The sequence below is a fragment of the Pinus tabuliformis genome, chromosome 5_2 (genome assembly GCF_031772625.1).
Source record: "Pinus tabuliformis cultivar Carrire ecotype Pingquan chromosome 5_2, CPIR1, whole genome shotgun sequence".
In the NCBI taxonomy this organism is placed as follows: domain Eukaryota; kingdom Viridiplantae; phylum Streptophyta; class Pinopsida; order Pinales; family Pinaceae; genus Pinus; species Pinus tabuliformis.
Window position 1 is genome coordinate 452513305 of NC_142306.1, and position 27854 is coordinate 452541158.

The 27854-nt window shown below is 35.7% G+C and overlaps 1 protein-coding gene across 1 annotated transcript; it reads right to left on the reverse strand.

Moving 5' to 3' along the window:
- Window positions 1-24269: 24269 nt before the first annotated feature.
- Window positions 24270-25780, reverse strand: LOC149159627 (putative xyloglucan galactosyltransferase GT11). Its single transcript, XM_089433530.1, has one exon. The coding sequence runs from the start codon at window positions 25746-25748 to the stop codon at window positions 24363-24365; it is 1386 nt and encodes a 461-aa protein (XP_089289656.1). The 5' UTR covers window positions 25749-25780; the 3' UTR covers window positions 24270-24362.
- Between the last annotated feature and the right edge of the window lie 2074 nt (window positions 25781-27854).

Genomic DNA, 27854 nt, shown 5'->3' on the forward strand with positions numbered 1-27854 from the left:
TGTGATTGGGACGTGGGAAAGGTAAAGGTAAGGGGGCGGCGTCATCGGAGGGAATCTCGGGAAGCGGGACATGGTTGATGCTCCATTCGTGTTTGAATTACGCGAAGCAGGGGATTCCAGAGATGCCGAGCTTCTTGTTATACCGCAGCGGCTAATCAGCCTGTCATAGGGCATTAAATGTCCGGGGAGATGCAGGCTGGATAGCCTGTTAACACGCAAATTCGGAAACTGGGCACTAAATAAGAAATACGAATTTGCGTATGCGAATTTGCGTGTTAGCGTGCTATCCAGCCTGCACTTCCCCGGGTATTTAATGCCCTGTGGCAGGCTGATTAGCCGCTGCCCTTGTTATGCGATCAAGCTTTATGTTGTCTTGATTTGTTTTGATCGTTGGTATGTTTTGTCTTTCGTTTTGCTAACTAAGTAGGGTTAGGTTTTCATTTGATAGAAGTCCATTTTGGATGTTATTTGGGATTATTTTGAAAATGATTTTTTATTTTTATTTTTTTTTTTTGTAAAGTGAGGTTTGAATTTAAAAATTGTTGTTACAAGGAAATGCTCGTAAGAGGTGGGAAATTTTTTCTAATGGTTCTTGGGCTCCTCGAGTTTTGGAATTGTATGGGAACGGTTATTTTTCAGTGGGAGTTTTAAAGGGAGTTTGGGAAAGTTCCGCGAGCTTTGAAAACTATTTTTTTTGGAGTTTCAAAGTTCCCTAAGGTTGGGGAATACAAAACCTGTAGAGAAATATGTTGAACTGCCCACAAAACATGAGCCTATGTTGAAAGCTTCGTTGGAAGAAAGGCCAAAAACATCTTTAACACTGATATCTTTAATTGAGAAACCGGAGCAATCTCCTAATGGATTAAGGAAACGTGTGGCATCTCTACCTAATGGTGATATCTGGGATGTCACAATGGGTATTTCTTTTGTTTTTTATGTATATATATCGCAAAAGATTGTGTGTGCATATTGTATGTGGCAATCAATTCTTAAACATTAGAGTTGTTTTTTCTCATAAAAATAACTAGAGAAACATGTCATAGAACTGATAATGAGTGTGTGCATATTGTATGTGGCACTGAATGCTTAAACATTAGAGTTATTTTTTCTCGTAAAAATAACTAGAGAAACATGTCATAGAACTAATAATGAACTTGATATTTATATATATAAAAGAGAGACTCAAGGAAATTGATATTTATATATATAAAAGAGAGACTCAAGGAAATAGACACCTAGAGAATATATTTATATATAAGAAAGATTATATATTTAAATTGATTTTAATATTTGAATATTTTGAATCAATATTAATTTTGATTATTATAAAAATTATATAATTAAAAAATATTTTTAGTTTTTTATTATATAATTCTATCGCTATCGATTAGCCATTTCTTGATAAATTTTGGGGAAATCTCTTTATTAACCATTTCCTGTAAATTTCGAAAAAACCTCTAATCTATATCTAAATTCCCAACATTCCCACGCTCTAGAAACTAATACAACACAGCTAAAAACTAATCTCTATTTAAACCAATAAAACAATCTTCATAAATTTTAAATTTTCCAAATAACTATTTCCATAAATAATCATCATCAAAACACTTGTTAGATTATTAATTAACTAGTCGATTAATAACTAATTTGATTCGAGACCACTATTGATATTTTAATAATAATAAACTAAGTCGGTTCCAATATAATTTTTATCTAATCTGCACCAAAGGGGAATCGAAATAAAACTAATGTCAAATTATTTCCAAATTAAAGCTTTATTTTTTTTTATTTCTTTCTTTTTCGTCCGCGGTCAAGATGGAAAAATAAACCAATTTCAAGTCAATCTTCATTTAAAAAAATCTGTTATTTTATCTTCAAAAATAAAAATTTAATAATATGAAATTTCGCTTACAAACAGATGATTTCCGAGGTAACGCGATAATCCAACTTATACAGGCTCATATTTCTCTTTAATAAATTAAAAGTTGATTTTATAATTTCTAAATGGATGAAAGGTTCCTTTTAGATTTGAATATCAAATAATAGTTAGCAGTAGTTTATTAGAGGGACAGTTTGAACGGTTAAAAATAATGATGTTAACATCAAATTTTGATTTATCTAATATATCGGCGTAGAGTTTATTATAAATCTTGGTATATTTTCACCTTGCTTTTATGGAAGAAACTTTAAAACAAAATTTACACCGATCTTTATTCAAATTATATATAAATTTTGGGTGGCTTATTATTTTAAAAAATCCAGCAAGAATTTTGTAAATCTAAATAAAAACTGTTAAAATTTATAATTTTAGGTGCTTTAAACATTTTTGATGGTGCTAATCTATTTCTATTATCAAAAACATAATTCAAACATTGCATTTATAAGATTTTTTGAAATTATTTTACCCCGATTCCAACCACTTTTGACCATTCCTCCCCTCCTTAAACAACTACTAAAATAAATACTTCATCCAACCGTATACTTGTTCAAAACAAGCCTATAACGCTTTGTGAGCAACCAGAGAAGATCGAAGTTAAAAAGATGTGAGCAACCAGAGAATATCGAAGTTAAAAAGATTTGTGAAATTAATAGAATACTTGTGTATATTAATTTTTAAATCAAATTTATTATAAATATTTATTTAAAAATTAATTAATTTTTATTTATAAAATTAAAAAAATTCCTTTAGTATTAAAGAAAATTAAGGATTTGATTTTATAAGTATACTTAACTTTTAGTATTAAAGAAAATTAAGGATTTGATTTTATAAGTATGCTTAACTTTTTATATATGATAAATTTTTTTTTAACTTTTTACTTAACCATCGAAACTTGTTTTCAAAATGTTTATATTGAAAATTAAAAAATAAAAATTTGAATTTGAATTCATTTTGTTTAAAATTTAATAATAATTTTTACAATAATAAGTTGGATTTTTTTTAATGTTTTAAACCTAATATTATTCAAAATTATATCATTAAATTTTCCATAAAACAAAAACTCTTTTAATAATTAAAATTGGGCTAAAACAAACCCATATATATTTCTAAAATTTCAGGTGTGAACGCTACAAGAGGAATCGCCCGTTGGATATCATAACACATCAAGCATATTAAAAAATGAATGAGATTTCAAGGTGTTTCTCAGACAACCTATATTAAGTTTGCATGTTATATTATAATGTTTATAACAGCTTGTGTTATTAAATTATAATTTCAAGGTGTCCTTGTCCACAAAGTTGGGTAAGTTTCATTATATAATATAATGTATATATCACCTTTCCTTATTAAAAGGAGATGATTAATAATATAATGTATATATCAGACTTTGAGAGTACCTCGCCACCTACCGTACCAATCGTTTTGATGTGAAACGCATGTCCACTGAAATCTAACTATGCCTCTGCATTTCCCATGGTTGACGTAATGAAGTAAACCACCCATAGGATGTGATATATACCACCTTTTTCCTCCATATTTCTTCCTCTCTTGTGAGTCAACCCCGCAACGCACTCTACTCTTACATAGATGATTATCATTTACAATTGCATGGCTTTGCAAGTATCCTTGTTGTACCTTTCCTCACAACCGTGTGTACTTATATACATAATATAGATTATAATAATCATAATTCAATTTTAAGATTATAAGCATAGTCCAAATTCATGCTTGTTTATTTATTAGGTTGGTTTATTTCTTAAACTTATTTGATTTAGAATCGATTAATTCAAAAGATATTAAATTTATAATTTATATATTTTTTTATATAGAGGAAAATTTATATATTAGTACAATTATCGTGCCCAAACCATGAGAATACTCCTCCACATGTCACCGTTGGTCATTTCTCTAGCATCCCATCACAATATCAACTCGATCAATAATCCACCCCAAGTTTAAAATAAGCCATGCTAAGGTCCATGAAGTAATCCATCATCAACATTTTGTTTGTGATGCTAATATCCATGTGTTGTCAAAATAGTCGCATCCAACCAAGCATCATCCTAATGTGTAAAACAGAGGCCTCACACCCAAAGGCCCCTTTGTGAGGGTGGTATAGTCCTTGTCATCATCAAGGAAATTCAGACAACCACGTACAAAGGTCTATCGTGTGAGAAGGGCCAGAAAATTGCCTCCTTGGCTCTCATCCACCCATGTATCCAACTGATGTTGCATCCTCGAGTATTCATGCACAACAACAATCTCTTCATGTGTACATCCAAGCTTCCCAAGCTTGTCCTTCGTCAACTAAAAGTCATATATGCCCATAAAATATCTGAAGAAGTCCACAATGCCATCTAGATCTATACTTGCATAATCTTCCCCAACAACTGCTTTAGAAGATGTACTCAGACTTCCCCTCTCGTCAAAAACCCCATGGTGAACTTTCTCAGTAGAGGATACACCAATCATACTTCTCAAGATGTGTGGAATGATCCTACCACCCTTATATTTCTTCCTAGCTCTCGAAAAAAAATTAATCATCCTCTTCTCCTTCGTTGCTTGAGTCATACATACAAGTTCCCTTTATTCCACATAATCATGCTTCACATCTGGGTCCTTTGGATACAAAGTCATCGAAGCAATCCTTTGTTGATATCCTAAGCGACTCTTCCTTCTCACTAGAACAATCATGTTCTTCCCTCCAACTGTAATCAAGATTCTTTCATGGTCCACCATTGGTATGGCTTGTGCAGCTACTAAGAAGTCCCACCCTAGCACCATTGCATGATCATCCATATCAATCACCCTCAAATCCAACCTGCCAAGCCATGAACCCACTCTCATTTGTGTGTTCTTCAAAACACCTGCCATAGATTTCATGGCAGAGGTTATAGATTTGAAAGCATTCAACTCTCTTTCCACTTCAACTTTCTTCCCAAAAGATGTTGTTGCCTTCCTGCTAAGGAAACTATGGGTAGCTCTCGTGTCAACCAATGCAGCAAAATTCTTTCCATGTACGGTTTCTTGCACAAAACTCAACCTTAAGGAGTCCACATCATTTGTCAACTTTATATTACATCTTACCTTAGCAACCTTCTTCAACAATTCAACCTTAGAGGGGTCTTTCGAACTACGCTTTGACCTAACTATCCTCGTAAGGTATGCAATCTCCCCTTTCAGTTCATTTGAGAAATTTGATCCTGGTCTAGCTTGAGTCCCATCAAGCTTCTCCTTCATCGCATACTGCTCAAGTGCACCTACTTGGCACACATCAACCTCCACTCGAAGTGACCCAACCATTCGCATATCATCCTGCATAGCTCGGTAATAAGCTCCAAGTTTGTCAATGTAATCAAGCTCAACTTCTTCTATAACAATAGGTTTACGATTAAGAAAGTACCTATGGATCTCATCCTCAAGTCCCTTGACTTTAGCCTACAACATGGTGCTTTTCTCCCTCAATCGAACTCATTCCTCCATGAGTTCTTAGAGTTTTCGGTCACCCTGTTGTATCTTCTCATCAATTTCATCAAGTTCAATAGACCTGCGATGAAAATTATATAAGTCCTCCCACACCTTCACTATCCCATCTCCAATGTGCCCCAAGAGTTCCCACTCTTGCACAAGAGCCTCATAGTGTTGTTGCTTCTTTTCCTTCAAATAACCTGTTATGTCTTCAAGCTTTTGAAAATCCCTTTTTGCCATCTTCCCTCGTTGATCTTGTTCCAAGATCAATGCTTCACGACATTCTTCACTTTTCTTCAAATCAAATCCTTGCGGAAAGTGGGCTCCGATACCAACTGTCATGACCCTATACCTATGGTACTCTTTCAACCAACATGTAGCGAGTGCAACACCACTACACCTTTTCTTTTCCCCAATACTAGAGTGTATGGACTACGCCTAACTTCAACACTTATTCAATTTTCCAATCAAGTGTTCATACCAATGTAGCGTAATAACATTTATTTCAAAATTTAATCTTTCACATTAAACATTTAACACATCGCACAAGTACACCCATACATAACTGGGAGGGTAAAATCTCGTAAATTCTGCCCAATGATAATATAACAGTAATATAAAATATTTTACAAAGTAAAATTTTATAGAAGTTGTGCTTCCAACTTACTTGGCCTGCACACTTAACCAAATTTTACCCAGAACCGTGCCATAGTCGTGCAACAACCTTGCTGCCACTTATCTGCACAATCCTGCTGAAGAAACCACAAGTTTCCTGCTAAAATACAAGTCTGCATAACTACTTGTCCATTGTGCTGCATGCTCTACCGTGCCCAACGACCTTCCGCAACTTACCCATTCATTGCACCGCACTCTGTACAGTTTTCATGTTTTTGTGGTATTAGTTGCCTGGTTGCAAGAACTTTCCACGCCCTATCGCTACACAAAATCTGTCTAAACTGTCACACTATGTGTTACATGTTCCACTGTCTGCAGGTTCGTGTCTTCTTGCCTGTCAGCGCAATAGGACCTAACCCGCGCCCGTCACAACTCTACCGTGTGGCATAGGTTTGTGGCTTGCCCACCCGGCAGCCTTTTGCATGACCTAACCCATGATCCATAGACCTCCCACTCCTCCAATGTTCGACTTACTTGACTTACCTTCCCATAGTGGAGGCGCATGAATTGCACGTCACGCACGTCCTGTGACTCGACTCACCAGCAACCCGAATCTCACAGACTCTCCAAGTGTTGGTTCTGCATTTTGTCTTTTCCTCTCCTCGACCTCCTTTGCTTTATCTCTGCGATTATGGCCCCGTTTGATGGTCCCCACAACTTGCTCATCCAACTCATATATATACCCATCATATCTCATCAAAGGACATGACTCTCCATGGGTCAGCCCTTCAACATTACGTCGGCTCGTCCAACCTCCAACACGTCGGCCAGCCAATATACTTAGGTCGGCCTCCCATATAATTTGGCTTGCTCATCGTATACTCTGCCAACACTTCGTCGCACTTCCACCGTGGGTCGTTCGGGTCAATCGCTCGTTCACCCAACTCGCCCAACTACACATCTCATGACTCGTTCAACTCGCCCAACGCCCTCTCATCTCGCCCGCCTGCTATGGGTGCCTACCTGCCCGATGCCTTTAATCGATGCACTCACCGTCGCATATCCACCCGAGTTGGTTAGTATGGGCGCTCATTGCACATGGGAGCTCCCGCTACAACTCGCTCGCCTTTAATCGAATGTCACCCTGTGTCATCGCACATGCCCGAGTTTGTTAATACGGGCACTCGTCGCACATGGGTGTGCCTGCTTCAACTCGTGGGCCTCACCCACGTGGTCCCTATTAGATCCCTATGGCAATGCCACATTGTCTTAGGCATAGGCCCCACATAGCCCTCCCCCATTGTGTTTAGTGATGATTTGACGTTATATCTGGTTCAAGAGCAATTTCGAAAAATATTTAGTATATTTTGGACTAAATTGACCTTTAAATATACTTGAAAAAAGACCAAAATGTAAAATAGTAAGACTATTTGAAATGTTTTGTAATTTTTTAACCATAACATTTTTTTTTGGTTTCTTTATATGACATATACATATATGCCTAATTGAAATATTTTATTTAATATAGACATTAAAATATTTTATTTATGGAGTACATTGTCCATATTAAAATGTTTTTTCTTATCGATATAATTTTAAATACATGCTAATCTTGCATAGTGAAATATTTTATTTATGACCCCCATTTAATATTTTTTTTATTAATATTTTTTAAATGCCACACATCAATTTTATATTAACAATTGATTTAATTACACATCTTAATTTTATTAACAATTGATTGAATTCCACATCTTCATTTTATTAGGAAGTAATATAATCATTTTACTTTTGATGACTTCTTCCTTTTGGGAACTGAAATTTTTTCTTATGGTCAAGATCTCTATATATATCGATATACCTTTTTCTGTTGTGGGGGAGAGAGCAGAACGAGGGTTTGGACCAACAGGGGATTATTGTTGGTAACCATGGAGGGGCGAGGAGGGGGGAGTTCCACTCCCTCCTACAGTCATGCAGTTGCGAACAGAAGCAAGGAAGTTGGTTCGAATCAGTTCAAGAAACCAATGGAGGTAGGAATGAAGAGCATTAGCACAGAAAAGCCAGAAAACATTAGTTCTCATGAGCAGGAAGAGAATCATGAGGAAGTCAGAGGAGAGAAGAGAACAAGAGGCATCAGTCAGAGAGCTGAGCACAGGAGTGTGATAGGACTCTACAAACCCAGGTCAACCATTAAACCCCGGGTTGTTTTAAATAATCCAGTGCTACAGGAGCACAGGGATCACATGGCGGCATACGCAGTTATATGTAAATTTATGGGGATATAGCCAACGGAGAAGGCTTTGCAAGTATGGATAAGAAACCATTGGAAACCAAAGGGGGGAATAACCCTCCACCTTGGGTCCAAGGGATTCTTCACAGTGGTGTTCACAAACCTAGAGGACAAAGACAGAGTGTTCGAAGGAGGACCATATTTTTATTATGCGGTTGGCCTCTACATGCAACCATGAGTGATCAATTTTGTCCCGAAACGAGAAACATTCACATCAGTACTGGTATGGATAAGGCTCTACTCCCTACCTTTAGACTACTGGCTGCCTGAATCCTTAAAAGCCATAGGAAATAAATTAGGTCATTTTTAAAAAATATTAGAGGCGACTCTACGAGGAAAATACACCTCCTTTGCCCGCATATGTGTAGAAATGGACCTATCGGGAGCACTTTCGAACGAAATCATTATAGAAGTATATGATCAAGAATGGGTGCAGGCGGTGGACTATGAACATGTCCCATTCAGATGTCGTAAATGTCATGAACACGGGCACCTCATCAGAGATTGACCTGTAAACAAAATGGAGGACAATATGAAAACCAACACAGGCAAAGACCCTGAAGGCTTTACCAAGATGGGAGGCAAAGGGAAAGGAAGAAAAAAGTACCAAAGGAAAACTAGCGAGGATAAACAACCAAGTCATAACAGTTTCAAGATTTTAGAAGAAGAAGGTGGGAACAATGGGATGAACCAAGCATCGGAGGATAATCCTGCAAAGAAGGAAAAAGATGCTAGAATGGAGGATGTACCTGAGAAAAACAAACTAAAGGAAGATTTGCCAAGCATCATGGAACTTGGCATGGACCATGAGATGACCCCAAGATCTCTATATATATCAAATGTAACATGGATATCTAAACAATTTATTTAAGTTTTATATTGAAATATTTAGGAGGGAAATAAAAGGCTTTATTTTTTTAATTACCTTTTCTCTTTAAAGACTTAACATAGAAAAATTTTGTTTGTGGCTCCATACTAGGTTGTAATATTAATTACCACATCTCTATTTTGGGTTGTAATATTGACAATGAACTAAGAGAGCATAGCGAGAAGGAGATTATAGATGTTTTATAATATTTTTAATCAAAACTTACTAAATATGTATATTCATTTGCACTTTTATTATAGCAAACATTTTTTTTTGTCTACAATGTATCTAATTTTTATTTTGAAAGATATATTTGTCAACTCTATATTAAGCATAAATGGAATCACACATCACTTTATATTGGGTTGTCAAATGCCCCTCTCAGCCCAATAAACACTAGGTTGTAGAATGCACCTTTTCAATGCAATAATTATATTTAAATAAATAAAATATTCAAATCTCACACAATTTTTATATTTATTTTTAAAATTTAAACAATATACATTTATTAGCCAATAATTTGATAAATAAGAACATTCTTTTTTTTTTTTGCTGTAGTAAGAGCCAAACCTTCTATTTCATTAATTCAGAATATGGTTACATTATGTACACAAAATTGTCAGATAACAAGAACTATGGACAAACAGTCCCTTACAAAAAGCCAAAACCTTACACCCAACCTCAGGTTAAACCCAACCCGTGGGAGCCATCTTATGAGTTTAAGATGGTTGTCCCCTGCCTCAAAAACCATGCCAAAGGGAGATTAAATGCTTCCGACCCCAAAAAAAAATCCGCTTCTTCCCAACTGTTGATTTGGGCGCCTGGATCCAACGACCAGGAACCATATATCACTCCACCCCAATTAATTGAACGATAGTCAGTGATGAAGGGTGGTAATCAAAACAACCCTCTACCACGTGTTGGTTCCTCAATGGAATCGCATCCAAAAAAGTGAAACCACTTACCATGCTAGCTGCACATGATCACTGGAAAACCACCATGGCACAGTTTTCCACCCGAACATGGCCCAGATAAAAACTCTGCTGATTGTAGGAACAAATCTCCCGCTTCTCCTGATATTACCATGGACCCCGAGATTGCTCTGATGTAGAAAAGCACCATCTTGAATCCAACCTAAAATCATGGGAACCCAAAAAAGGTACTTTATGGGAAAAGCGGCCAAACTAAGAGGCAGAGGAAACTCTAGCAAGGAAAACTCCATTCGTGCTCGACACACTCCCACGATTTCGATCCACTTCATTGTCCTCTGCAGCTTGTTCATTGCAGAGTGCCTTTAAATGGTTCTGGGGCATTTCCTACCACTTCTTCTCCATCCTGCAATCTGCATTGTTCACACCTTGGTTGTCCAGAATGTCCACAAGCTTATTAGCATTTCGGCACACATGATTGAAACTGACAGTACGAAGTCCCTGAAGGTGTGCTTGAATTATTTGATAGACCTGAATTAGTCTCCAATGGTTTGAGACTTTCTCAGGTTTAGTGCCACAGCTAATTATTTTTACGGAGTTGATGGTTATTTCGGAGTCTGCTTCTATAATGACATTTGAGCTGCGGTGAAGAATCAGAATCTCTAGACATTGTTGTAGAGCCATTAATTCCACCATATTATTGGTGGCTTTACCTAAATGGCTGTGGAAGATTAAGATGATTTTGCCTTCTTCATTTCTTAAAACTCCGCCAAAACCAACTATTCCCGAATTGCCTTTAGAGGCCCCAATCAATATTGAATTTCAGATATTTTTTCAGAGGGGGGTGCCAGAAATCCTTCTCTATATACTTGGCAATGTTCTTTTTTTCGAGCCCTTGGGGAATAATCTCTTGCAATCCTAGAAGCCTGAGAGACCTCAGTTCCATCTTTGATGGAGTATTGTTTGGGACATTGCGAACTGTGGAGCTGACTGTCTCCCTGATCTGTTTCAAAATTAACTCATAAAGCCTCTAAGTGTTGGATTTTTCATTCTTGAAAATTCGTTTATTCCTTTCTTTCCACAAATTCCAGATAATGAATCCTAGCATGAGGGCCTAGGCCAAATTAAGTGATTCATTCTCCGAAAAGATCCTTCTCCATTTATTTAGGGTATTAGTGATGCTTCCTCTGTCCCTGTCTGATTGTTGGAAAAAGAATCCCATAGCCAGGTGGTGTAAGAGCAACAGTTGAGAATGTGCTCCATATTCTCCTCTTGCTCCTCACAAAGCTGGCATCTGGAAGGACCCAAAATACCCCTTTTTATTATATTGTCCCAAGTCAAGATTTTCTTATGATGAACCAGCCACATGAAAAGCTTGATCTTCATCCACCCTTGATTTCTCTAGAGTTGCTGCCAAGTTTTTCCTGGAACACTGGACTCTAGCCCAAGAATGATACTCTTTTCCTCCTTTATATTAAAGGTACCTTTATTTTTGTTGCCCCATCTCAATTGATCCTGCCCCTTTGTAACCAAGATCATCTTTTGTTTTAGTAAGCTTCTCAGTGCCTCTGCTTGTATTGTTATGGGGTTGTCATCTCTGCAGTCAATGTTTCTCCAGCTTCTCCACTTTCCGTGTATATGAGAGATATCCTAGAAATCCTTTACTTTGTTTAACCCTTGGGCATCGGTTCCCTGTTTGAGACTTAAAAAGTCCTCTTTTAACAACACTAGTTCTTGCTGCCATTTTTCCTCCCAAAAGAGTGCTAGATCACCTTCTCTGATTTCCCAGAAACTATGTTGTTGCACTATGCTTCTATTATCACAGGCCCCGTTCCAGATGTGAGAGCCCTTTATGTTTCCTGACATTCGTATGAGATCCTTTTTATGCCAAGAGCTGGCATATTTCTGTTTCCAGATCCTTGCCCAATGGGCATTTGGCTCTTGCACCCAGCGCCACCAAAGCTTGGCTCCTAGTGCTTTACTAAGAATCTCCTGGTCATCTAAACCAAGACCCCCATGGCTCTTGGGTTTGCATATTTTATCCCAGGAAACCAGGGCCCATTTCTTCCTGGTTTCCTCCTTCCCCCACAGGAAATCTCTTTGAATATTCCTGAACTGCTCTAAGACTCCTTTGGGAGCTGGAAGGACTGATAACATGAAAACCGAGATGGATTGCAGAACAACCTTTGTCAAAACTAGCTTACCGGCCAAGTTTAAGGCTCTGAAGGTCCATTTTTTAACTTACCCTACATCTTATTTAGGACCGGTTCACATATACTTTTGAGCATTGGTCTGGCTGTGAGAGGAACTCCCAAATATTTTGAGGAGAGGGAGTCCCTTTGGAAGCCAATGATTCTTGAGATATTTCTTTGAATAGAAATGTTAGTGTTTAAGAAGAAAATTTTTTATTTTGAAAGATTAACTTCCATACCTGTTGCCATTGCAAAAACCATAAGGATTTGATTGTAGGCTGAAGCTTCTTTGACTGTGGGTATACCTTGCAGCATGGTGTCATATACAAATTGTTGGTGCGTCAGAGTCTGACCATTCTCAGTAACTTGAAGGCCCTTAATTTTTCCCATGGCTTTGGCCTGCTTGATACACCTCCCAAGTCCTTCCATCATAAGGATGAAGAGAAAGGGAGAGAGAGGGTCTCCCCGTCGAAGGCCTCTTGAAGGAATGAATATCTCTGAGGGAGAGACATTGACCAAAATTTAAAAGCTGGAAGTAGTCACTAGAGCCATCATCCATCTGACCCAATTGTGATCAAACCCAAAGGCCGTGAGTACCTTCTTGATATAAATCCAATTGACTTTGTCATAAGCTTTGGCAATATCCAGTTGCATGATCATCCCCACCTGCTTTTTTCTTGTGAGAGAGTGAACCACCTAATGGGCTTGAATGATGTTATTCAAAATTTGTCTGCCCTCCACATAATTTGATTGCTCCTCCGACACCAATGAAGGAAGGAGAGGTTTGAGTCTGTTAGCCACTACCTTGGATATTATCTTGTATACTACATTGCATAAAGCTATGGATCTGTACTTATCTACTGTTTGAGCTAAGTCCTGTTTGGTAATCATGGATATGAAGGAGGTATTTAGAGCTTTTAGGATAGTTTTACTACCCCTTGAATCCTCTACAACATTTAAAATATCTAGTTTGACTATATCCCAACATGCTTTGAAGAAATCCATATTAAAACCATCCAGGCCTGGTGCTTTTCCATTCTGCATTTCTTTGAGTACCTCGTTGACCTCCTCTTCAGTAACTGGTCTGTTTAGGTTAATATTGTCCTCTCTAGACACCAGCATAGGGATATATCTTGTAATTTCCTTTATTGATTTCTCCCTGTCTGGATTGTTTTCTCGTGAAATGTCTTGGAAATGCTGAACCAGCACCGCTTCAATATCCTTATGTGTGTTCTGAGACTCCCCCTTCTTATCCTTTATCCCCGAAATTCTGTTGAATGCTCAATTTGCCATAGTGGATCTATGGAAAAATCTTGTGTTAAGCTCTCCTTCTTTGAGCCATTGTACTTTGGACTTTTGCCTCCAAAATATTTCCTCTTGTTTGCATAGGTTTTCCCATTCATGATGAAGTTTATCAGCTTGCTCATTTTTGTCTTTGTTAAAGCCATCTTGGATCAATTCTTGGTTGAGTTCCTGAATTTTGGTTTCCACTAATTTTTTATCCACAAAAATGTTACCGAAATCCTTCTTATTCCATTCTTTGAGTCTAAACTTAATATGATTTAGTCTTTTATGAAGGAGAAACATTTTAGATCCTTGAAACTGCAAATCTTCAATCCACCATTTTTTGATATTACTCAAGAAATCTGAGTGGGAGAGCTAGATATTTTCGAACCTGAAGGGTCTATTTCTGGGAGATTCCAAACCCTTAATTTCCAATTGAATTGGCTAGTGATCTGAACCTCCAAAGGGAATAATTTTTGTTGTGATTTCATTATTTATAAACATAAGTTCCTCTGATATCATGAACCTGTCTAACCTAGACGCCACCTGTGCTTCTCCTCCTCTCTTGTTTTTCCAAGTAAAAAGGCCATTGTCCGAGTCTGAGTCAACCAGTTTCATATTCTCTTTGAATGATTGAAAATCTAATGAGTCTTTGTTTAGTGCTCTTGTTCCTCCTTTATTTTCTGAAAGAGATTTGATCATATTAAAATCCTCTCCAATGATCCAAGGAATACTAGCCTGTCTGTTTCTGATATCAACGAGGGATTCTAGCAATCTGAGTTTATCCTCTATTCTTTGAGGACCATAAAAATTAGTGACTAGGAAGGTTTCAGAAACCCCTACTGGTTGAATGACTACTGATAATTAATTTCTGGATGCCTCTGCATCTATTACGCTAATTTTTTGTGGGTTCCAGAAAGTAAGAATACCCCCAGCTGTGTTTTCCACTTTAACTTCTAAAAAATCAAATCTATTGAGCCATTTTCTGTGGATTAATTTTATTTTCTGGATGGAACACTTCATTTCCTGGATGAAGATCATATCCGACATGTCTTGTTTCATTCTAAAACTGAGCATTCTTTGCTTTCTTTTACTTCCTAGACCTCTTATATTCCAAGATGTAAACTTCATAATTAAAGATTTGTGAAGGAGTAACTAGACAGGTCTTTCATCTTACTTGAGTCAATCATCAGCTTTCCACACTCCATCAATAGCTCCTTCTGCTTTTCTCTGCCCCTTTTCTTGCTTGCATTTTTGGTAGCTAATCCTGGATTTGATTTCATTGTTTTCACCCCTCTGCACTCCTGCACATCGATTATTTTTCCTTTATCTGACCTCTTTTCCTGGGTTTTCCACAGAAACAACTGCTATATTCTATTGCATTCATCTTAAGGTATTGAATCTATCCTCACCATGGTTCGCTGCTGCAGAAATACTTCTAGATCTAGGTGTTCTTTATCTAGAATTTCATGAAGTTCATGATCCTCCAGATCTGTTTCACTCTAGGTCATTTCCTGGTCCATCTCTAGCTCTGTTTCATTCATCATGATTTCTTCCTTATCATTAGTAATTTGTACTGGAGTGTAGTTTTCCCCTTTCTCCTTTTCATTAGGGCCTTCCTCCATAGCTTGGTCTTCATTTGGCATGTCTTCAATCTCTACCAGAGCTTGGAATTTATTTTGACTGTTCTTTTGCCCTTCATTATGTTGTTGCTTTGGTTCTTTTTTTCCTCCTTTTCCTCTGCTTGCTACTTTCTGAAAGCTTTCCGTGTCCTTCTTTGCATTCTATTTATCTTTGTCTTCCGCTTTACTGAGAGGGCAATCTCTGATCAAGTGTCCATGTTCATGGAATTTATGACATCTAAACAAAATATGCTCATAGTCCACCATTTGCACCCATTCCTCATCTAAAACCTCCAAGATAACTTCATCTGGAAGAGCTCTTGAAAGATCCATCTCCACACAAATCCTTGCCTAGGAAGTATATTTACCTCTTCTGGTGGCTTCCGAGGCTTTGAAAGAACGACCTAGTTTGTTGCCTATTGCCGTAAGTGACTCATTTTACCAATAATCTAGAGGTAGAGAATAGAGCCTTACCAGACAGGAACTGAAGTGAAAGTCTCGCACTCTGGAACGAAGTTCATCACCCAAGGCCTCATATAGAGGCCATTTGCTGCAAAAAGTAGGGTCCTCCTTCGAATATTCTATCTTTGTCTTTGATGTTTGTGAACACCACGGTGAAGAATCCCTTCAACCCAAGATGCAGATCGATGCTGTCCTTGGGTTTCCAATGATATTTGATCCAAGTCTGCAAAGCCTTTTTAGTGGGCCATAATCCCATGAATTTGCAAATTATGGCATAAGTCTCCATATGTTCCCTGTGCTCCTGTAGTGCAGGATTATTTAAAACTACTCTCGGCGTGATTTTCGTTCTGGGTCTACACGGTCCCTTTTGTTTTTCTTCCTTTTTTCCTTGGTTTTTGTCTTCTTCCTCCTTGTCTTTTGTGTTGCTCTTTTCCTTGGACTCTGCACCATCTAACTCCTTTTCCTTATTTTTGCTTTCTTTCTCCACTGAACCTCTGACATTACCCAGATGTGACTTACCTCTGCCGGCCACTGCATCTTTGTAGGAAGGAGTGGAGCTCCCTCCTCTGCGGACCTCCATTAGGATCAAACTCTGAGATTCTCAGAAACCCTGCGCATTTTCCCCGTTTCCTTCTCAGAAAAAAACTGTTCCGACTTCTTGATAAATAAGAACATTCATTATGGCTAAAAATATGTAGTTTTTAATAGTTAGGAAATTTCGCTTACTTGTAATTTTTTATTTTTTTTATACATTTATTAGCTAATAATTAGAAAAATAAGAAGTAACATTTGTTATGATTAAAAAAATGTGTTTTTTAATAGTTAAGAAAATTTTCTTTTGTTGTAAGAGGTTACAACTTGAAATGTTAAATGTAGACTATGTATACATTTTATTTCTAAAAACAAATTCCTTATCCCATGTTTTTAAATTTTATAATATATATTTTTAACTCTGATTAATGATTGTAGTGTATTAAAGTATTTGTTAGGTTGTATGGACTTTTAATAAATTTAAAATATTAGGTTTACCAATTTCTTGGGGATTTGAGATTATTTCATTTTTAATAAGTTCCTCATTGTTATTTATAACATTCATTTATATATAAGCAATTTTTTTTTAGCAAAATGGTTCATTACTTTTAATAAACTTTAAAAATTATATTCATGCCATGTGGCTCCCCACCCACCAATTTGCTAGGAATTTGAAATTATTTTGATTCTATTAAGTTCCTTATGATAAGTCCCTTATTATCATTTATAACATTCATTTATAATTCATTTTTTTTCTTAAATTAAAGTTTACCCATAACCTTTTATAACATTAATTTATAATTCCTTTTTTTCTTAAGTTAAAGTTGACCCATAACCTTTTTATGCATGGTTAATCAGGTAAATGTGTGCATTAGTAAGACATTCTTTGTGTTGCGATAGTTTTTTTTTGTTATACCTATGAAGCCTTTCCTTATATCAACCACATTAATATTTTTAATACCATAAAAAAATCATTATTCCCCTCACATTGGTCTCACGAGCCTACGGAAATATCTTCAATAAAATTAGTTCTTTAAAGAAAGGCACAACATTACTAAATTAATATTATATCAAAATTATTTACATCGTCAAAAAAATCAGACAAGTCTACCTACACGGAGGAATTACCGAACGACCACTTTTGGCCAGAATACGGGCAAAACAATTTCAACAAATTTTGCAAAGCAATGTTTAAATCATGTTTTTGAAAGTGGCAATAGATTCAACGCCATCAAAAACCTTTTAGGCACCCAAAATCTTGAAATTTAACAACTTTAACCTAAATTTACAAAAATTCCTACAAAAATTTATGGAAATATTACCAAAATTTTCATGATTTAAAAAAAAAACAATCTAATTAAATTACTGCAGAAAATCTATAAAATAAACCAACTTTTAATTAAAATATTTCGGTACTACTATATATATGAAATTATCAATTTGTTATCAATCTATTGGGACTTTATATGCTACCCATTCGTTTTAATCAAATATGTAGACTATCCATTAATAAAGCAATAACCCCACATATATATGGTTTGCTATATTCCTAGGATGGTTGATAAAGTACACAATCGACTCCCTATATGAAGCCATTAATTTTTTGGGCGGCTACTCGATGGTTGAATAAGTACACGAACCATTCCTTAGATGAAAGAATTGAAAGACGCATCATAATTATTTGTTTAATGTGAAGGGCGACATTTTCATAATATTTAAAATATTTGTGTTTTGTTTTTTGTTTTAATGAAGTCATGAATAACGTTTTCTTGTGATGAAGAAGATAAGAGATGAAAGATTTGGAGAAACATTATAATTATTTGTTTAATGTGAATGGTGGCATTTTCACAATATTTAAGATATTTGTTTTTATTTTTTATTTTTAACGAAGTGATGCATAACGTTTTTTTCGTGATGAAGAAGATAAGAGATGAAAGGTTTGCACACACATTATAATTATTTGTTTAATGTGAAGAGTGGCATTTTAATAATATTTGAAATAGATATTTGTTTTTAGTTTTTATTTTTAATAAGAGGATATATATTTTAAATTGGAAGTTTTTGTGATTTATGATTTAAGTTAAGATTTTAAAGAGAAATTACATATAAATTTTAGGGTCAATGCATTATCGTTGTATTATATATATGTATATTAGTGATTTGTTAATCTTATTCTCCAACCACGTCTTGATGATGAACCCCGATAGCTCTGAAATGCTTCGACCCTAAGGTTTCTCTGTGATTTCTCTGGAAGATCTAGGTTATATGTTTGTTTAACTCATCTTGAATAGATGGTCACCGTGCACTCCTAGATGTTAAGTCTTAACACTCTTAGATGTTAAGTCTTAACACCAGTTGAATTCCCTACATTATCCAGGTGTTTCCCTGCCCTATTAAGGCGTTATTCTTAGACATGACAATCCAAGTTAAAACAAAATTTAAATTTAAAAAAAATGAAATTTCTTATTTCTGATTGGTGCGTAATACCGACTTGACAATTTCTATCTAGAATAAAATTAATTTGTTAGATAAAAAAATAATTTAATTATTTATAAAATTAAGAAAATTCTTTTGGTAGAAATCACATAAGAGAAATTTTTGTTCGACAGTGTTTTGGACTAACAAGTGTGGTTCATCATCAAGACTAGATGAAGACGTAGACTATGGCAAAGGCTTAAATAGAGAGAAATGTAGAGACCATAATTTCAAGTAAAGCATATATTTGAACAATAATATTTAGATTATCATATTAATTTATTAATGATGATGATGATTAATGTCCACTAAGACCAATGCGGTCTATTGGACCTCAAGGAAAGAGAGTCTAATTGTCATTCTTCAAAATCTTGTTTCTGTGATCAAAGAGCAGGGAAAGAAGCGTTCCAAGATCACTATAATTGGGTTGGCTTAATAAGTCAAGAAAATTGGAGGTGTGATTGATGATATGGAATTGAGAGCGGATGTGGGCAAGAGTCAAACAGTCTAAAAGGAAGTTCTTTTCATCTTCCAACTTCTTAGTACCACAAATATGACAAATTCTATCGTCCCAAGGAGTCTTGGGAGTAGACCACCACCCGATCTCACTCCGAAGCTCATGAGAATTAGTTCTAATCCTAGTGCTGTTCATTTTCTTTTTAGTTATAGTCAACATAGAGAGATAATTCTGGTTATCGAGGGTGGGGTCGATCAACTCCTTATAATACCTCAGCTTCCTTTCGCCTTCTAGCTCCTTACCATCCTACATCTTGTCCTTAAAACTAGAAGTAATAATATCTTTGATATTTTCCTTTCTTCCAATGATGATCTCCTCCTTAATCTCTCAAAGGTTGAGCCAAGACTGAGCATCCCAATTCTACCTACGCTTGAGGCGCAGGTGGGGGTTTTGACTAAAGTTATAAGAATTTTTTGGGAGCCTCTTGAATTCCATATTGTGAAGCTTCTTCTTATACATCAGATATCTAAACATGGCCGCATTTTCAATGGGGGACATGCCATCTTAGATCAAGAGGATAGGATAGGGAGTATTTCGCTTGATCTTGAGTTTATAGGTTATGAATTGCGGCTATATTAAACGACTAGTTTTTGAAAAGTAATATTAAAATTATAATAATAATTTATTAATTTGTTAAAAACAAATATTAATAACTAATGGTTATACTAAAAAACCAGTTTTTGAAAAATTAAAATCAAATATTATTAAAAAATTCTATTACTGAAGAAGAAAAAAAAATTAAAAGAAACAAAAAAAAATCAAAGTCAAACTCCAAATAAGGATGGAAGTCAAAAATTATAAAAAGAATTCAAGACCCTAATTGAGACACGATCGTTTAATAAATAAAAATAATTAATGGAAAATAAAAAAATAAAACAAAAATATACACAAGTCAAAAGAAATATATATATATATATATATATATATATATATATATATACAAAGAAAAGTAATCAATACATAAAACAAGATCAACAATAAAATACAGGGTTGAGGCCCACTAAACAAATAACAAAAATGCTAAAAAGAGTTAAGAACGAATATGATGATAAAATAATTAAGAAAACACGAAGGATCGAGAATATAAACTCTAGAGAAGAATAAACCAACAAAAAATACTATATAAAGGAGACCAAGACCTACATAGATAAGTAAATAAACAAAATAAATCCCAAAAAGAAACCTAAAAAAATAGGAGGATGGGACAGGGACCCAACTTTTACTAATAATCCAACCATCGTCTCTATTCAAATTGATCGGTGTTTTTCCGAATTCTAGGGCCTCCCTCAATTTATGATGATGGAAATGACTAACCCTAGCAATGACTTGGGCCTCCTCAATGCAGATGTGATGCTTAGATTTATCTGCATGCTCTGCCAAAGAAGAGGAGTGATCCTTCCATGCTTGATGTCAGTGGCATGCTCATGAATCCTTTGATTAATCGAGCGACCAACCTCACCAATGTAGGGAGTCCCACAAGGGCATGCGATAACGTAAACACCCTTCATTTTCTTGGGGTCCACTGGGTCGTTTACAGATCTAAGGGAGCTCTAGATGGTATTTAAAGGCCTAAATGTTGAAGACACCTTATGCTTCCTTAGGATCCTCCCAATATTGTCAGTGGTCCCTTGGATAAAAGGAAGGTGAACACCAGAAAGCCCCATCACTACACCTAGCTCACTATCATAAATAAAAATTTATTTATAAAATTTATAGAAAACCTAGTGAGTACACCTGTCTTGGGGTCATTATTGGTGTACTTAAATTAGTGCAGGGGTGGATGATTGACAGAGACAAGTGCAAGAGTCATTATTGTTGTACTTAAATTAGTGCAGGGGTGGGTGATTGACATAGACAGGTGCAAGAGTCATTATTGTTGTACTTAAATTAGTGCAGGGGCGGATGATTGACAGAGACAGGTGTAAGATTCATTATTGTTGTACTTAAATTAGCAAAGGGACAAGTGCAAGAGTCATTATTGTTGTACTTAAATTAGCGAAGGGACGAACGGTTGATGGAGATAGGTGCAGGACAATGCACAACTAAAAATAAGTAGTCTCCCAATAGGCATTAAATTAGTTGGAGTTGTATATGCCCACCATCAAGTTTTAGCAAGGTCATTTATCTGATGGTGCCCATATACAGTGCCTGCTCATTCAATGCTCATTGGCAAGTTGTATATTTGTTGTCGATAATGCACTACAACCAACAAAAGTAATAATATATACTATTACATTCTATCAACTTGTTTAAGAGATGTCTTTGTGAGTTTAGTACCGCATAGTTTTATATTCATGTCATTACGATTTTCATACTGCATATTTTTATAGTTTAAGATTATTTACAATTAAACGATAATCCTTTAATATTTTATGTTTAATACAATTTATGCTTTATTTAATAATTTATCATTGTAATTGTTTTTTCTACATTTACAATTTAATTTAAAATAATGTTTAATGATTTATTATTGATTTTCCATTTCATTTTATTTTCAATATAGTTTTGACAAAATAGTTTTAACAAAATAGTTTCAATGGTTCAATACATTATAACTTTTGGATTTTAATGTTATGATAGTTTTCTAGTGTTTCTATAATTTTGTAATATCTAAGGTTTTAAGATTTATGTTTATCACTAAAAATATCTAACTAAAACACTTATAATGCCCAAATACTAATACATTCACAATCAATTAAATTATCAAATACATGATTTAACAATTTCCACTTAACTTTTTCATCAAATTAATAAAACTAGTTGACATGTGTGAATGCATATCATTTCCCACTTATAATAATACCAATTAACATGTTAAAGATAGAAAATAATGAGTATATATATATAGAAAATTTTTATAAATATAACTTTTTCCAATTTTTTTTATAAGACTACTAAATTAAAATTTTACAAACCATTCTTTAAGTCCATCATTTAATGGTACAACAATATTATTTATTTTTCCATTCATTGTTATTCTACTTTTATATACTTTTCTTCACTTGCATCAACACTATTTATATATTTATTTTTAAATTTTAATCTTTTTTTCTTTCTCTTAATGGTACAAGGCTTGCCTAGCTTTAAAATAAATATTTAATAATGACATTTAAACCAGCATCTTATTCATTGGTTTTTTGGAAACATATTATTTTTATATTTACATGCATATCCATGTTAATTTCAAATTAAAATTTTCAATTAGAAAAAGTGTGAATATTTATTTATTATAATGTATATTTAAATTTCAATATATATTTTAATTCAATGTTAATTTACACTATGCTTAAAACCTATCATGATTCAAATAATCTGAATTTAATTCTCTCACATAATTTTAATTATTCGAATCATGATATTTAAATAGTGATTTGAAAAAAAAAAATCTTTTAATTGAATCATGATATTTAAATAGTGATTTGAAAAAAAAAATCTTTTAATTTTATTGTTTTTACTTTAATCTAACTATTAATAATCTTTTTGCAATTTTGTATAAAAACAAAAACTAAACCATAGCAAATATTATGTTTAATTATTATTATTATAATATTTAAAAACCCAAAAAATCCAAATACCTTATAACTCAATAATTGCAATTACACAAAATTTCTAAAATAGGATGAATAAGAATAAGATCTATGTTACACGGGAACCGCTCCCTAGAGGTGGGAAACCCGTTCCAGTGGTTCCCGCGCTCCCGGAAGCTTTGGAACTGTATGGGAACGTTCCCTTTTTTGTGGGAGCTGCAATGGGAGCTTGGGAAAGTTCCGGGAGCTTTGAAGACTGTTTTTTTTTGGAGTTCCCGCGTTCCCTGGGTCGGGGAATACAAAGCATGTAGACAAATATGTTGAACTGCCCACAAAACATCAGGCTTGTTGAAACCTTCGCAGGAAGAAAGGCCAAAGACATCCTTAACACCAATATTCTTAATTGAGAAACTGGAGCAATCTCTTGATGGGTTAAGGAAGCGTGTGACACCTCAATGTAAGGGCTATATCTCGGATGTTATGCTGATGAGTATTTATTTTTTTTGTTTATGTATATGTATGGCAGAAGATTGTGTGCATATTGTATGTGGCAGTCAATGCTTAACCATTAGAGTCGCTTTACTTTTTCTCATAAGAATAACTAGAGAAACATAGGTAAAATTGTTCCTTTGTATTTTTAAGGCAGGTTGTTTCAAATACTGGTCATGTGTCAGAGAACTGATAATGAACTTGACATTTTAATATTTTATATATATAAAAGGGAGAGACTCAGGAAGAGATACACCGAGAGAATATATTGATGTATAAGAGAGATTATATATTTAAATTGATTTTAATATTTGAATATTTTGATTTAATATTAATTTTGATTATTATATAATTATATATTTTTTAATTTTGTTTATTATATAATATTAACGTTCCCTATTAGCCGTTTCCTGTAAATTTTGGGGAAACCTCTAGCCATTCCCAACACCCGTACCCAAGTTCCCAACGTTCCCACGTTCCAGAAACTCATGCAACATAGAATAAGATTAATTGCTTGAACTGAATTGTGTCAGATTTCAAACTATTACAACAATTTTTATTTCACCAACACCATCTGTGAACCAGCGAATTGCATTTCAATACCAACATCAGACAAGAATGAAAGATTTGTACTCCAATACCAACTTCTGAGAAGTTTTTAATGTCAGCAATGCCTCTGTAATTCGGCATTCTGGCTTTTGAGCTGCGTATTATTGGAATATTCAGAGACATGGGCGAACTTAAATAATTGACCTTGCCTATGTTAGGTATCTATATTTTGGTGGTAATAATGGATTTTGATATTTTAGATTATATAGATGGAATTATTATAAGCTAATTTTTTTAAGAGATTTTTGAAGTTTTTTTACATAATACAGTTTGAGTAAACTTAATAATTAAGAATATATATTTCTTATTAAAAATCACAATTTCAAAACCAAAAATAAAATAAATATGTTTTTATATACTCATAAACTTAACCATCAAAAAATATCATACACCAATTTAATATTTGAGTTTAACACTAACCATATTTTACTTTAACACTTAAATCTCCTCTGCCCACGGTCAACTAAATTGCGTCTCAAGCCGCTAGCCAAATTTATCACTTTTTACCCCCAAATTTATCATTTTTTTTTACCGTTGCACGAACTTTAATCCGTATCAGTATCAGCATCATCATCAACCTCGGCTTCGAATCCTACAGTGTTAGTCTCTGCCTCATATTTGGCCCGCTTCTGCTGTTGAGAAATCGACTCCACCACCCTCTCCACGGTGATGTCGAACGCATCTCGGACCGATCCCGCCGCCTTTGCATCGCTCGTGGTCGACTTCATCGTGTAAATGACATGCGAAATCAAACTCATCACGTTCTCCTGCATCTCTCGCACCTGCTCACGCCTGAAACGCCTAAGCACTCGCTCCACGATCGACATATTGGCCATCACGTCGTCCTGCGGGATAAACACAGAGTACCCCTCGTTGCTCTTCTTCCCGTCTGAGGGAAGATGCCACGTGTACTGTGTATACGCCGAGTCGTTGTGGAAGAACACCGGAATGCACCCCGCTATGATGGCATCGAACGTCGACCGGCGCGTGGGGGTGTCGCCGCGGGGCTGCAGGCAGAAGACCGACTCCATGAACGCCTGTACGACCGGCTCAGCCTCATGGCTGCAGCGCGCAGCCACGCAGTCAACCAGACGGCAGCTACCTGGCGACCGGGCACAGAGACGCATGAGCAAGTTGCGGAAGCCGCCGTCGCCGACATAGGGGCGGACTGACCCGGCAAACGCGAAAAGCCGAGTCCGCGTCGATGCCCGCACGCGGCTCTTCCATTCCTCGATTTGCCGAGCAGACGACGGGTGAAACGATGTCGGATACGGGATGGCCTGTTCGTTGGCCTGCCACGGGCGCCTTTCGATCGTCAGCAACGTCATGTTAGGAACCCCATGGACCTCCAGCAAACCAGTTCCCCAGCCCTTGCCAGCACCGAAGTCCCAGGCCGTGCGACCCATCACCATGAAATGATCTCTACCTCTGCTTCGATTCCACTCGTCTCTCTTTCTCAGCCACGACATGATCCGCACACCGTGCGACGACTCGGGCACTCTGTCGGGTTGTGGATACAGATATCTGAGAGCGTCGAGGCCAGCGTAGTAGGGCACAAACACGGCATCGGCCATGGCAGCGTCTGGGGTAAGGCAACTGTATTGTTTCATCCTCTCATGAAATATGATCTCCAACATGTAAGTATCCGTGTCGAACCAGCCGTCCCCCAGGGAGCTATTATACGGCGGCCCGAAGCCATTGTTTGCGGCGCGCGGGCAGAGGTTCCACCAGGGGGCGAGCCCGAACTTGCACTGTTTCAAGATATCTGCGTTAAATTCTGTGGGAAGATGGTACATGAAAATCCTTTGACCCCTGCAACTATCGACGACGAGAGGCATCGAGAATTGAGAGGGATAGAGAGTCATCCATTTCCATGGCCATACCAACAGCAATAACAGCAATACGCACAGTGCGTAATTCGTTTCTCTCATCAGCACATTTGTGCTTGATATGGGGAGGATTATGAATTATGTATACGCGCAGATCGAGTGCAGAAAATTTATATATGCGCGCAGTTCGAGTGCAGAAAATTTATATATGCGCGCAGATCGCAACAAAGCCATCTTAGGGGCCTGTTGGTATGGATAATTTTTCGTTTTTGAGGCCGTGAGAAGTAAATTGTGATGGGGACGTGGGAAAGGTAAAGGTAAGGGGGCGGCGTCATCGGAGGGAATCTCGGGAAGCGGGACATGGTTGATGCTCTATTCGTGTTTGAATTACGCGAAGCAGGGGATTCCAGAGATGCCGAGCTTCTTGTTATACGATCAAGCTTTATGTTGTCTTGATTTGTTTTGATCGTTGGTATGTTTTGTCTTTCGTTTTGGGGAGGGTTAGGTTTTCATTTGATAGAAGTCCATTTTGGATGTTATTTGGGATTATTTTGAGAAGGATTTTTTTTTCCTTTAAAAGTGAGGTTTGAATTTAAAAATTGTTGTTACAAGGAAATGCTGGTAAGAGATGGGAAATTTTTTCCAATGGTCTCTGGGCTCCTCGAGCTTTGGAATTGTATGAGAACGGTTACTTTTCAATGGGAGTTTGGGAAAATTCCGAGAGCTTTGAAAACTATTTTTTTTGGAGTTCCAAAGTTCCCTAGGGTTGGGGAATACAAAGCTAGAGAAATATGTTGAACTGCCCACAAAACATGAGCCTATGTTGAAAGCTTCGTTGGAAGAAAGGTCAAAAACATCTTTAACACTGATATCCTTAATTGAGAAACCCGAGCAATCTCCTAATGGATTAAGGAAGCGTGTGGCATCTCTACCTAAGGGTGATATCTCGGATGTCACGTTGATGGGTATTTCTTTTGTTTTTTATGTATATATCGCAAAAGATTGTGTGTGCATATTGTATGTGGCAATCAATTCTTAAACATTAGAGTTGTTTTTTCTCATAAAAATAACTAGAGAAACATGTCATAGAACTGATAATGAGTGTGTGCATATTGTATGTGGCAGTCAATGCTTAAACATTAGAGTTATTTTTTCTAGTAAAAATAACTAGAGAAACATGTCACAGAACTAATAATGAACTTGATATTTTATATATAAAAGAGAGAGACTCAAAGAAATAGACACCTAGAGAATATATTTATATATAAGAAAAATTATATATTTAAATTGATTTTAATATTTGAATATTTTGAATCAATATTAATTTTGATTATTATATAAATTATATAATTAAAAAAATATTTTTAATTTTTTTATTATATAATTCTATCGCTATGGATTAACCATTTGTTGTAAATTTTGGAGAAATCTCTTTATTAGCCATTTTCTCTAAATTTTGAAGAAACCTCTAATCTATATCTAAATTCCCAACATTTCCACACTCCAAAAACTAATACAACATAGCTAAAACCTAATCTCTATTTAAACCAATTAACCAATCTTCATAAATTTTAAATTTTCCAAATAACTATTTCCATAATCATCATCAAAACACTTGTTAGATTATTAATTAACTAGTCGATTAAAGATCGGGACGGTTGGTTTTCACACTCCCCGCCGCGTACGGGAATCCACAGATCTATGCATGCTGCAGCGTATTCAGAGCCATGATTTATCCTCCGGTGATGGCGATTAATTCACGATGTGACTACCTAGTTCTTACATGTATATTAATATATGTAAAAATAAAAAAATCCATAATATTTCTGTGGGAAACTAACCCCTCCCATTAAAAAAAAGAACTAATTTCTGTGGGAAACTAACCCCTCCCATTAAAAAAAAAGAACTAATTTGATTCGAGACCACTATTGATATTTTAGTAATAATAAACTAAGTCGGTTACCATATAATTTTTATCTAATCTGCACCAAAGGGGAATCGAAATAAAACTAATGTCAAATTATTTCCAAATTAAAACTTTATTTTTTTTATTTCTTTCTTTTTCGTCCGCCGTCAAGATTGAAAAATAAACCAATTTCAAGTCAATCTTCATTTTAAAAAATCTGTTATTTTATCTTCAAAAATAAAAAATTAATAATATGAAATTTCGCTTACAAACATATGATTTCCGAGGTAACACTATGATCC